The sequence below is a fragment of the Nematolebias whitei genome, chromosome 8 (genome assembly GCF_014905685.2).
Source record: "Nematolebias whitei isolate Nwh7 chromosome 8, NemWhi1, whole genome shotgun sequence".
Lineage (NCBI taxonomy): Eukaryota > Metazoa > Chordata > Actinopteri > Cyprinodontiformes > Rivulidae > Nematolebias > Nematolebias whitei.
The window spans coordinates 29,946,312-29,960,401 of NC_056505.1; the positions used below are offsets into that span (position 1 = coordinate 29,946,312).

A 14,090-nucleotide genomic window follows, 5' to 3' on the forward strand; every position below is an offset into this window, starting at 1 on the left:
CTCGTAAATGACGTATTGCACATTAATTTTCTTTGAAACGTGTTTATTTTTCATTTGAAGAGTCAAGACAAACATGTAAGTCTTTGAAAGCTGCTCTTTAGCATGTTGGAGCTAAACCCGACAAGAAAACAACCGAACTAATGGTTTATTGTGTGTATGTTCTTATTTGTCACACAGCGTGTTAAAGTGGCCTTCTAAAATGTACATATGTGCTGAAATAGTTAAGAGAATGCGATGCTAAATGATTTATTATAGCTGAATATAAAAGGCCTCTGAGGACTGAAGGACCTGAAGGGAGTTTAACCAAACGTGTTCTTCAAAATAAAACTTGTTTTCATCAGTTGTTGGTGGATGATTTAAGGTTTTACATCGAGCAGATATGAAACTATTCCTTGTCGGTCTTATTCCACATCACGGAAATAAACTAGGGATGCACGATATTATCGGCATGGTATCGGTATCGGACGATATTAGCGTTAAAGTTCAATATCGGCCATTCCATCAGAATAACTCACCGATGTAAAAGACGCTGTTTTGTGTGAACCCAGTGACAAGGATGCCTGCTGTGCTGACGTCACGTGCGTCTACCTGATCTGATCACGGCGGAGAGGAAAAGTCCTCACTCCATCATTCACAGTCTGAGATATTTTTCTGACGTAACCTTACTCGAGTTACAAGGTGTAATTTCTGACGTATATAATGGATAGATGAATTTATGTCGCCAGCTCTTACAGCTGTTACTCAGTTTTTGTAGCAAATAAACCTAAATAAGAGGGCTATGTTCTAGTATATAAAAAATATCGGTATCGTAATCGGCCAAATAAGTTTTAACATATCGGATATCGTCCAAAAATCCACTAACGTGCATCCCTAAAATAAACCTTTGTTCAGTTTACAGACTTCAGGTGGTTCATCAGGCTGTTTTAACCAGAGTCATCACTGGTTCAGAACATGCGGGCAGCTACTGGAACTACATTATCAAGAAAATACAAGTGATCTTCAGTGTTTTTCTGTGTCCCATGCCATTCAGTAGAATCACTATACATTTAGAGGAAACTCTTCTAACAAATTCAAAATATTCCATTTTGGAGTTTAATTTGAGCCACATCTTATTTGTTTCATACTTTTATCAGTCCCAACCCTGGTGTTTTAAGTAATGTCAGTAAATTGGGTAATGGCATAAAGAGTATACATTTGTGTTCACTTAGGTAAACGTGTCTACCACAGGTTTTTTCCACGTTGGAGTATGCTGTTTGTGGAAATCAGTTTGGGGGGCTCCTCAGATTGAAGAAGTCCTTTGGATGAAACGTCTCGGCAAAATTAAAAAAAAAAAAAGGTCCAGATGACCTGACTGAACATTGCTGGATTTTTACCTGGATTATTGAGCATGAACTTTGGTGCCACAGGGAAGTTTTACCGATGTTTTCCTAGTTGTCTTTTTTTGTAAGAAACTGATCATTTTAATTTATATGTGATTTTCAGATGCAAGGCCCTCACACTTTTATCATATTACAAGATAATATTAGCTTGACTTTTGTTATGGCTAAAGAAAGGAAGAATCTGATCTTAATTAATCCAGACAATTTGCTTCTGGATATGATTTTATCTGTGGGGGAGTTGTTCCATATGTTTAGGGAAGGGCAGCACGGTGGCACAGTGGGTAGAGCTGCTGCCTCTCAGTGAGCAGGTTACCCTGGTTCAAATCCTGGTCCGGGGGCCTTCCTGGGTGGAGTTTGCATGTTCTCTCTGTGCATGTGTGGGTTTCCCTAGGTACTCTGGTTTCACAGACCAAAAACATGCATGTTAGACTGATTGGTAACTAAATTGTCTCTAGGTGTGAGTGAATGAGTGCATGTTGTTCATTTTGTTTGTCTTTATGTGTCCCTGTGATGGACTGGAGACCTGTCCAGGGTGTCCCCCACCTTTCCCAGTGAATGTTGGACATGGTCACCAGTGACCCCCATGACCCAAAAAGGAAGAATCGGGTAAAGATTATGGATAGATGGACGCTTAGGGAAACAGATTTAATGTAGAGGTTTAGTCCATGAATTCTTTTGATTTTGAAAACCTTCATTTCCCAGCAGGACATCTAGTGGCCTGTTGGATGAATTGTACCTAAAAAGGAAGTGCTGCTTCTTCTGGTAAGATTCCCTCCTGTTTGTAAGCAGAGGGAACGATGGGGGGGATGGGTTAATGTTTGAGAACATGAACTGTTGGGGCATCATGGAGGCTGTCAGTGGAGCAGACTTTACTTGAGATGGAAGCTCAGCTCCTTCAAAGTTTGCAGCCAGTCATATCAGTGCAGGTAATCCAGTCCACGATCATCTTAAATGACTTCTTTCTGTGCTATGAGATGCTGCTCTTTCAGACTGACATACAGGCCTAAGAAATTAGCTTTCTTATTCAAACACCTGAAGAAAAACGTTTGTCACAGGTGTACATTAGCAGAAATGAAGCGTCCAAACCAAACATTAAAAAAGCATTACTTTATTGGTTTTTAATCGATAATGACAAGGATTTTTACTGTGAAAAGCAGGCTAATAGAAGATTGAATTACCATCAAGTTCGTGGTGCAATACCTACAGAGAATATGTGACCTGTTCTTGGACATTTTTCTATTGTGTTCTATAATAACCAATAAATTAAAAAAGAAACGATTACAAATTCACAGCCTTTAAAAAGTACAGGAAGTCATATCACAAACATCTTGTTAAAGCAGTGATTTAAAAATGCCCTTGTGTGACAAATAGCATCAGTGGATATAGTTTCAGCCAAAGCTAAATTCTCCCCTCATTTCTCACACACACGTGCACTCACACACAGACGCGCTGATAACTATCAGCTCATATTGCATTAAAACATGTCCACTGCTGCCACTTCCTTCTGTCAGCAAAAGGAACCGTTCAAATATTAGCACTCACCTCCACGACCTGCAGATTTCAATTGCACGTTACGCAGCGTCTACCTACAGTAATGATTATACACGTATCACAAGCAGAAAGACATTCTAGGAATATTAGATTATTTCACTTCTATCCTACGCAGCTGACGTGTTGTTATACTTGTTGGTGCTTTCAGCCTGGTGAGGAGACGACGCAGACAGATATGTAAAGATAACTCGTAGCCATGACTACAGTTCACAGCTCGTGTATGATTGGACCGGTGAAGCAGGCACTGATGCAGATATTTGGCTGAGAGTTGGTTCTTCGCTCCACAGACGTCAGAATGAAACGAAAGTCTGAGCAAAAAGTTCCGATGTGTATAATACAACGTCTCACTGGGACATGATTAAGAACCGTTTGGCATGCTGTGCAGTAGTTGTGGTGGACCAGGAGTCCTCGTGGAACACCACTAAATGAGATTAGTTTATACTGCAGTGTTGGGTCAAAAGCAGGCTACACAGTGGGGTCAGGCTCCTCACTCTAGGATCAGACGCATAAACAATGCATACACACAAAAACACAGGACTGTGCAGTGAGAATGATGCAGCTCATACATTAAATTTACACAAAACTAAACTGACAACATTATAGTGATTTATTTTAGTAGAATTATAGCTCTTCTAGTAGTTGGAAGACGTTAATGAGACATTTAGAACTGAACCATAACTTAAAAATTGCACTTGTTTACTGGTACTTTCACTGCACCCGTATTATGCCAGTTTTAACATGCATATGACTTAAGATGGCGGTCTGGAGCCATTAATGGTGAAAACATACGGTATGTAGAACATTGAGAACATTTACAAAATCAGAACCATAGATGTGCACAGCTTTCAGAATCTGACCCCCCCCCCCCCCCAAAAAAAGGCATATGCACATTTTTATGTTTTTGTGTTCACACATTTGTACTGATAAAAACTACAGTTTTATGCATCTGTTCCTAGATGTGTGTGTGTGTGTGTGTGTGTGCATGTTAGCGTTACAGAGTTAAACTGTCCTGTCAGCTTCTGAGTGCTTCTGGATAACCTTGTCCTCGTTGACCTGGTCCACAGCCAGCGTCTCCAGCTCTGCTTGAGGCAGGGTGAGGGGGAGGGTGCCATGCGGGATGCGGTGTGCCACGCCCACATGAGCCCTGTGCTGACGATCCCGAGCGGGGCTGTGACGGGGACTGGCTGTGGCACCTAGGAGAGGGATGGGGGAGCGATCTGAGGTGATAGGAGGGATGACCGTAGGCCGCTCGCGCACCACCTGAGGTTCGGGAGACTCCCTCCCTGCCTGGAGGAAAGGTGTGGGGTCGGGCATGGCATCGACCGCTTCTCGCAGAACCAGCCGCCTGCCGTCCGGACCGAGGCGGTACACCTCAGTCAGCTCTGGGTGAAGAGGCTGGGAGAGGCTCTTCTTCATGCGACGACGTGGGGTTTCAGGCTGCCTGTCCTTAGCCGGTGGCGGCGTGGGCTTATAGGAAGTGACTGGACTGACGTTAGGACTTGCCTCAGACGAACTGCCGGCTAAAAGCTTCTTCTTAGTGGCATGAAGTTGTGAGGTGAGGTAAGCAATGGTGCTCGCTCTTTGCTCCAGCTCTCCAGACAAAACAGCCAGCTTGTGGCTCTTCATCTTCAGCTCTTCCAGATACTTCTTCTCCCTCTCTTTGATTGTGTTTTCCAGGACAGAAATCATAGCATTCTTTTGCTCCAGGTCCCTGAGCAGCTCCGTGTTCTCCTCCTCCTTCTTCTTAAGCTGGACCTCCAGCTCCTCACACCTCCGTTGCAGCTCCTTGCATCGTTCCTCACTGCTGTCTAAACATAATAATAATAAAAAACTGCAGATTTAATAAGCAGGATAAAGAAAACTGAGACAGACCTACACATTAGGATTAATCATTATTAAACAGAGACAGCCTGTCAGCTGACACAGACAGTATGGTCCTATAGAGATCCATTTGCACAGAGCTCCAGTCTCACGTTACAGCTCTGAAAGACAACAAGAGCACTGCACTCATCTGACCTCCATCACTGCGGCCCCCACCTCACTGTGTAACACCACCTTACAGACAACACACTCATGTTGTACTGTGTGCCAAAAACAAAAGACCACTCCTTAAGACACATCGGAAGTGACTGTGTTCTGTTTATTGCTTGTTTTTTATTTCCTAAAGTCACTCCAATCAAATAAGTGGAAAAATGAATATCCTTTTTCCGAAGGTGGGGGGTGGTGGGGTGGTATGTTTTCGGTCCAGCTGGAGGATCTGCAGTGAGCAGGTTGGAGGCTGTGCATTAGTGAAGTGACAGATAATCTCATTTCCTGCACTCCAATCTCTGAGATGTCCCACAATAACATGATAACTGGAGGAGGTCCCAACATACTGACCCACAACATCCTGATCAAAAAGCCCACAACACATCGCAGTGGCCTGTTCAGGACACACATTGGTAGTTAGTTAGTTAGTTAGTTGGTTAGTTGGTTGGTTGGTTGGTTGGTTGGTTGGTTGGTTGGTTGGTTGGTTCGTTCAAGTTTATTTGATCAAGGACAGTTCAATAAACAATGCTACATGATAAGAACGAAGCAACTGCTGTTTTGTACGAAGGTTTTCTAGCCACAGGCTAATTTGTAAACCTAGTCTTTGGTTGGGCTTTTTTTTTAAAAACAGCTAAAATAAAAATGTAATTAAATTAGAATTAAACAGTTTCTTCACACACGTGCCTGCTCCTCCATCCCCATGGGGCTCAGTGTTCACAGATTTGATTTTGTTTCAGCCATTGTTTCACCTGGGAACTAAGGTCTGTTCGTGTTTTTATTGCTGATGGTAAACTGTTCCAGATATGAGGACCTTTATATGAGAAGGAACATTGACCAGATGATGTTATGTATTTCACAGGTTTGCAGTCTCCATCAACTGCACCTCTTGTTGCAACTCCTGAGCTGCTGACTTTTAAAATCATTCTGCTCACCAGCTCTGAGACAAGAACATTAATGCATTTAAAGGTCAATTTTAAACAAGAACAATTTAAAATATTGTCAAAGCAAAATTATATTTCTCCAGTATCTTACAGTGGTGCCACTGCAATGATTTTTGGTGTAAAACTTTCAGTGCTTGTGTACACAACATCCTCACAGGTTTAGTGACACAGGATGAGATAGTTTGGTAATAAATGTAATTTATATTTAGTGACTGGGTTCTGACTCAGAGCAGTGGTGTGATTCTGCTCCACCACAGCTCTGTGAGAGGACGAGCAGCTGGCTGTGAGCTTGGGGAGGTGTAGCGAACAGCAGTGACTCCCATGGTGTGGTGCACCACCCTCTGCTGCAGACCTCCCCACTCATGCAAACACTCATTTATTGACATCTCAGTTACATTTACTACTAGATACTTTATATATGGCTCATAGACATTAAAACCAACATAGAAAACATTGGTAAGATCTATTTTTGACTAAACAAAACCACTCAAACCATTTGTGGCAAAATATCTGCAAATAAAGAAAGGCCACGCATTTCATGGTCTACTCTGTGTGGGCTGTTGTGTACAGAGAACCCAACTTTGTTGACTCAGTGACAGATCTTAATCATAAATCAGCTGCAAAACTCAACGACGTGACTTAAACTTGTTCAAAAAGAGCAACAGTGATGAAATGCTGCAGATTTATCAACAACTTTTTAGAAATAAGTGTCAAGAGTCAACCTGTCTAGATGAAACTCAGACGATACAGAAGTTCAGAACAAACAACCCTTTTGCAAAAATAAAAACACCATTCAGCGTAAAAAATACATCACATTTATTGTAAACTTCAACTGAACATCTTGCTTACAGAAATAATAAATGTGTGTGCAGCTTGTTTCAGTAGCAAATGTGTCAAAAATTAACTTATAATGACATGAAACCAAAAGCTGTTATTTACAGCTTTACCAATAAACATTTTGATAATGAACTGGTAAAAAAACTGCAGTTTGATTTTATAGGACTTCATCGACATTAACAGATTCCATAATTATTATCTATATAAAAATAATTTTCCTTTTAAAATCAATTTGACTTTTCTCTATAATATTTCTCTTTAAATAAAAACAGAATTGTGTCCATTTCTGAACATTTTTAAATTAAATGTTTATCAGTACTGCTGTCAATATGACATTAAATAAAAGTTAATTAAGTGGTGCTGTTTATATTTTTAAATGCATTGTAAATTATTTTAACGAGGCACCTTTTTTTTCCCGTTGTATCAAAAAAGTCTGAGCGTCAATCATTTTCCTTAGTTTCAGTACTGAGTCTGTGATTTTAGTGTTGTGAAGCCCCCAAACAGTTTTTCACAGTTAGAGCACGAGTGGAAAGTAAAAGGTTTTCATTTGAGCTGCTTGCCGATGCGTCTCGCTGCAGAATAAGAACAAGAAACGGTGCTCCCCGAGCTCACGTTAAACTAAAGCTGAGTTTTGTTTTTATTAGTCTAGCCCACACCTCAAACAGCTCAGCCAGCTGAAGGAGGTCAAAAAGTTGTAAAGGTTATTTTGTTTTTCTTCAAACGTTCACAAAGTCAGAATCATATTTACATACGAGTTTCTTTATGAAACGGCTAAAAGCTGAGTTTTGTTTTTTGCTTGGGGCTTTACTGTAGGACAGTATGAGAGCGAGCTTACCTGATGGATCAGAGCTTCTCACAGTGAGCTCGTAGGTCAGGTCTGGTAAAAAGAAAGATGGAGGTTACTCAGATGTTGGATGAGGGTGAAATAGAGCAGCTATCCCACAGCATACTCCTCCCACTGACTAACTCGCAGCATCATAGTAAAGATGGTTGAGCTCACCTGTACATTGCTGCTGTAATCTGCGGATCTCTGCGTGGAGCCCCTTCAGTGTGTTAGCATGGTCCTGCTGCAGGAAGAGCAGGTTCTTCTGGGCACTGTGCAGCTGATTTTCCAATGTTACGTTTGCTGATGCCATGGCAGTTTATGTTTGGACCAACACCAACCTTGCAACTGCAACAGAGCAAAGAAGGCAAGGAGGAATGAGAAAGACAAGATCTCATGCCATCATCTAATAAATCTGTGGGAATGTTATGATTTATGTAAAGTCATTCAACAGCATGGGATACATTTTCATTGTTATGTTGATGATACACAATTACAATTATATTTGATCATGAAACCCAATGAATCCAATCAGCTACTTAAACTACAAGCATGTCTTAAAGACAAAAAAACCTGGATGACCCTAAATTTTCTCCTGTTGAACACAGACAAGACTGAGGTTTTGGTTTTTGGACCTGAGCATCTTAGGAATTAATATTTCAGACTTTCTCCCTCCTTAAATGGCATTAATCTGGCCTCTAGTTCTCATATTGAAAATCTTGGTGTTATTGTTGATCAGGACTTGTCTTTTATCCCCCACATTAAAAACGTTACTAGAACTGCCTTCTTCCACCTGCGTAATATCACTAAAATTAGAAACATCTTATCTAAAAATGATGCAGAAAAAACTGGTCCATGTATTTGTCACGTCTAGACTGGACTATTGCAATGGTTTATTATCTGGGTGTCCAAATACTTCTTTAAAACGTCTTCAGTTGATCCAAAATGCTGCCAGAGTCTTAACTGGAGTTACTGGGAGAGATCATATCTCTCCAGTTTTAGTTTCTCTCCATTGGCTCCCTGTCAAATCCAGAATAGAATTCAAAATCTTACTTCTAACCTACAAAGCTGTCAACAACCTAGCTCCATCTTATATTACTTTTATTAGTATTGTTCCATATTTTGGGCAGCAAGGTGGCGCAACTGGTAGAGCTGCTGCCTCTCAGCGAGCAGGTCCTTGGTTCAAACCCCGGTCCGGGGGCCTTTCTGGGTGGAGTTTGCATGTTCTCTCAGTGCATGCATGGGTTTTCTCCGGGTACTCCGGTTTCCTCCCACAGTCCAAAAACATGCATGTTAGGCTGATTGGTAACTCTAAATTGTCCCTAGGTGAGAGAGTGAATGTTTGTTTGTCTCGTTTGTCTCTATGTGTCCCTGTGATGGACTTGCGACCCGTCCAGGGTGTGCCCCGCCCCTCGCACAGTGATTGACGGACATGGGCATCGGTGACCCCCGTGACCCAAAATGGAATAAGCGGGTAAAGAAAATGGATGGATGGATGTTCCATATTTTCCTAACAGAGCACTTCGCTCTCAGACTGCAGGTTTACTTGTGGTTCCTAGAGTTTCCAGAAACAGAATGGGAGGCAGAGCTTTCAGTTATCAGATTCCTCTCTTGTGGACCCAACTTCCAATCTCTGTCCGTGAGGCTGACACATTGTCCAGTTTTAAGAACTGGGCTTAAGATTTTCCTTTTTGTTAAATCCTATAGTTAGGGTCAGCTTGAGTTTCCTGAGCTGTCCATTAGTTATGCTGCTATAGGCTTAGACTGCTGGAGGACAAACTGACCACACTTTTCACTCTGCTGCTGTATTTACTTACTCTGCTCAACCTGTTTTGTGTTTGTAATTATTTTTTATATCCTTAACGTGTTTTTTTTCTTTCAGATACACCTGGATCTATACCTGGACCGACCATTCTGTGTTCGTCTGTCTCTCCTTCCTGTCCTTTCAACCAGCCAGTCAAAGCAGATGGCCGCTTGTCCTGAGCCTGGTTCTGCTGGAGGTTTCTTCCTGTTAAAAGGGAGTTTTTTCTTTCCACTGTTGCCACTGTGCTTGCTCAGGATGGGAAACTGCAACAAAGCCAAGATTCAACTTGTCTGCCAATACTAACTGTCTTTTATGTATGTGAATGTTCCTGTAAAGTGCCCTGAGACAACTTTGTTGTGATTTGGCACTATATAAATAAACTGAATTGAATTTATTATTTCCATTGTGGAGTATCATGAAGATAGTTGTAATGATAATAACAAAGAACATTTAGCTCTTCAATAAGAACCAAATGCAGAAATGGTTCTTGATTTAAAATGTAGCCATTTTTAAAGGAGAGTTCTGTGCAAAAAAAAAAAGTTAGAAACAATCTTACGAGTAGATAGCTCTTTGATCGACCACAGTTTAAAAATAAAAGGAACTGATGAACCAGCAACTAGTTCAAATGCAGCTAGGACCAAAGTGGACGGTTGTTGACTTAACATCCAGTTTACAAACGTTCATAGTGGTTCATGCAAACGCGATTAGCACAAATAACCATAAAGTTCTGTGTAAATAGTAAGAAAGGCACTAAAACCTAAAACGTTACTACAAGTCATGTATATAAAACAAACTGCTTTCTTCCCTGACACACCACACCTCCCTCCTCCCTCTCTTTTCACTGGTTGTCCTTGTCTCCTTCACAAAGCCATAATTAAAAAGAAAAGCAGTCCAACATTCGTCACTTTCTGTCAGACACTAATATCAGAGGATGGGACGACAGGATATTGATCCATGCAAGACACTCCTCTACAGTGGAGAGAACGTCTCTGTGCATATGTAAGTGTGCTTCAATAAAACATCCCAGAGCGTCTCACCCTTACATCATCAGCTCGCTTACATGAATAATGCATCCCGTGACACCAGGCTGGACATGCTCCTTGGTTTCAGTTCAAAGTGTATCTTTTATACCTTAAAGAAGAAAACTGAAAGTGCGTTATTACCAAAACGGTAAGTGGTCTGAACAAATCCGGCCAGTCGTGTGTCATAAAGACTGAGGGTTTAATCTATTATTGATGAGTAATGTGGAGTCCTTCCGGTAAACCCTGCTGCAAGCATATCTCTCATTCCAGCCCGCTCCTAGAATAGCTCAGAAAGCTTTCCACTGGCAAAGACATAACCTCACACAACATGCATTAAAAACCTTCTGTAGCATGGAAGTGATGAGTAATTTAGGAAATTCAGGAGAAACAGTAAGTTAGTCCTGATGCATGCTCAATAGTCCAGGTAGATAAATCTAACAAGAGTCAGGTCCTCTGGGCGGGTTCTTTGTTGAAACATTTTGTCTTTGATCTGACTGAAGAAATCTTAGACAAAGGACAAAACGCTTCATTAAAGAAGAACCTGCCCAGAGGACCTGACTCTAGAATAACATTTAGTATTGTCATAGCTGGGTCCCCTTTTATTATTGTTCTTTCTTAACACACCATCAGTAATTCCCATTCAGACTATATAAATAATCAATGAAGAACAGCAGCATGAAAAGTTAGAACATAGCTGCCAACCTGAGCCACAACAACAAGATTTTAACAGTAACTTTCTTAAATGAAGCTCACAAAACTGTCCATGTTACATCTGAACACCACATGCATTTCCTTACAGGTTTTCTGTAAATGTGTGGCCGGATATATTTAACAAACTCTCTGACACAAATAACTCTTCCTAATCCAGGCAACAACAAGATCAATTAAGATCTCGCCTTCTATGAAGGAATGCATATCACCCGCCACCTGTCATGCCAAATGTTTAGACCAAGATCATTTTGTTTCTCATTACTTGAGAAATGATGGCGTTGCAAGCATTTGTCACATCCACAAAACAGAAAACAAACAAAAAACAAACAAATAAAACACACTCAATCACAGGTGATATGAGTATTAAGAGTATGTTTTGTGAACAACACTAGCTATGATCACATCAAATTTTAGCTCGGTGTCTGTTAAACTGACTGAATTACAACTGTTTTTGTCTCAGCTAATGTTGATTAGCTTTGGCAGCCATATTTAATTGGACCAACTTCAAAGGTTATCGAGTTGTATGCATACATCCAACAATTACTTTCGAAAAGTTTCAATAAAATCAGTCTAGTGCATGAGATATTACGTTAACTGAGTTTACCTACACAGTTAAGGTTAAAGTTTTAAGCAATGATGTTTCTTAAGTAGTGAATCACCCTCAGCTACTACCACACCACATTATAACCTAATATCTGTCAAACTGACTGAATTATAACTTTTTTTTTTGTATTCTCTTAGGCCATTTGAATCAGGTTTGATCTGAAAGTTAATCATGTGTGGAGGTAAATCTAATGATTATTTCCCCCAAATTATCCAGTTAAAACCTGTCCAACGGTTCATGAGCTTGTTTGCTATTACTTCAAAATAGTTAACGGCAACATTTTAAACAAACCTTGTTCAGTTTGTTAGCACTACAACGATATCACTCAGTATCTGTAAAACTGACTGAGCTTTAGGCATTTTTGTGTTCTGAAGGTCAGGTGGATGTTGCGATCATCTTCAACTGGGTTGCCTCCAAAAAATAATGAGCTGTATGAGTTACATCCAGAGATTACTTTCTGAAAGTTTCAATAGAACTCGTCCTGTGGTTCATGAGACTATTTTGATCATAGGCAGACGCACACACAGACACATGCTCAAACATCATGATAAACCACTAACAACTAAAGGTTGACAATTACACATAATATGTGCCGTTCTTTCAGGATGTAAACAGAGAGGTTAGCTGGCAGGATCTTTACACTTCAGCACCTGCATTGCGGACAGCAGCCCCAAATAAATTTGACAGAAGCTGCTGAGCTTTATTATTCTGAAGAGACATTGTAAACTTACTATGGCAGATAAGCTTGACCTTCTTTTTTTAATCAAGCAAGACATTATTAATCAAACCTGGGTCTGGTGAGCGCTGCAGGTGAGGGATTTTAAAGCCTGTGGTGTAATGCAGGATGTGCAGTGTGGGGTCAGGGTGGTGTGCTGCTGCTGCCCGGGGAGGAGCTGTCCACTTTCAGGAGCCGCAAACAAAAAAAAGCTCCTCTTCTAACCCCGCAAAGCCAAAACGGTCAGCGAACTGTGCGCCAAATACACCGCAGACTGTGAAACAACAGTCTCCCTGGCGCTGTAAACAACTTTAGTGTCACGCCAGATTCAGGTGTGTTGCAGCACTGCGCACAAACGAACCGCTGCCCCATTATTTACGACCGGAGAACACAACAATTTTAGGAGTTAAATGTCGCTAAAGTCAATCAGATCGTTTCTCGAACATGCCGAACTAACGCAGACAATCAAAAACACGCAAAAGTAGCGGCTGGAAACCATTTTCACCTCAATAACCACGTTTTCAACCCTCGCTAAATAGAATTTTCTGCTCTCACAAGTGAATTACGCTATGACGCTTTTTGAAGTGGGCTAGCTTGGTGGCTAAAGACGCAGCAACCGGACGTTAACATTATCCAGCAGCTTACCTTGGAGCTATGGACACAGCGGGTGAATAGCTCGTAAAATGTAGTAAATTCTCGTTTTAGCCTCGGCCAAGCTCATTCCACCTTGCGGGGCATATTGGTGATGCTGAGGGGCTCCTCTCTGTCGGTGGAGAGCGGAGGGTGTCTGTCTATCATCTCCCTGAGCTACTAGACAAAATAAAGCGATGCATCATGGGAGTACATCACAAACCGCCTGGCCTAAACCTAAAAACATCCAGATATAATCATTCTGCACATATACTATTATTTACAGTTTAAACTTTAACAAACCGGTGGTTGTATTAAAGATAAAACGTTTAGGTACCTTAAATGGTATGAACTGTGCGTGTGTCGTTAGTTTTCGTCTTGAATGTGCTACCGTTGTGCGGTGATAAGCGTCGTAACCATAGCAACAGATTCTGTGCAGCGCTCTGCTGAGAAACGCGTCCGCCATCTAGCGGTGAAGTTGATACATTGCAATGCAGGTTTTATTTAATTTGTGCCTACCAAATTTATCTCGGATTGAAAACTGTTGGCCAAAATCTCAACAGCAGAGGGAAGTGTTGGTCTTCTGAGTTTTTTTTTTTTTTTTTTACATTGTGTATGTGTGTAAATATATATTTTTACACCACAATTTTCCAGTCCAATTCTGCATCTCTCAGTACTCAGAGTCACATTGAGAAATGAGATGGTGGGGTTGATGTCAGCAATGAATTCAAAAGAAAACTGTGCAATTGTTACAGCAATTGTGTAAACAATTTAGCATTCTTCTAAAAGTAAAATAACGATATGTAAAATAACTTTTCATGCTGCTGTATTCATTCATACCCATCAGCTCAGCACAGACTCATGTTCGGGCTGCTGTGTTACGCTGTATTGTTTTGCATTATTAGTGTTTCATGGATCTTAGATCTTTTAGCGTATCGTTTTGTATTTCTTTTAGCATATATCTTAGTCTATAGCTTAGATCCTTATTTATTGTTTTTTATACTTTATATTTTGATATTTGTGGGTGTAATTGGGACCCTGTGTA

General features: G+C 40.8%; 1 protein-coding gene across 1 annotated transcript; it reads right to left on the reverse strand.

The window, feature by feature from the left end:
• Positions 1-3,832: 3,832 nt before the first annotated feature.
• ccdc92 (coiled-coil domain containing 92) lies at positions 3,833-12,530 on the reverse strand. Its single transcript, XM_037680577.1, has 4 exons — positions 12,489-12,530; positions 7,737-7,907; positions 7,572-7,613; positions 3,833-4,738 (listed from the first exon to the last, which is right to left on the reverse strand). The coding sequence occupies exons 2-4, from the start codon at positions 7,870-7,872 to the stop codon at positions 3,930-3,932; spliced, it is 987 nt and encodes a 328-aa protein (XP_037536505.1). The 5' UTR covers positions 7,873-7,907; positions 12,489-12,530; the 3' UTR covers positions 3,833-3,929.
• Positions 12,531-14,090: the final 1,560 nt, after the last annotated feature.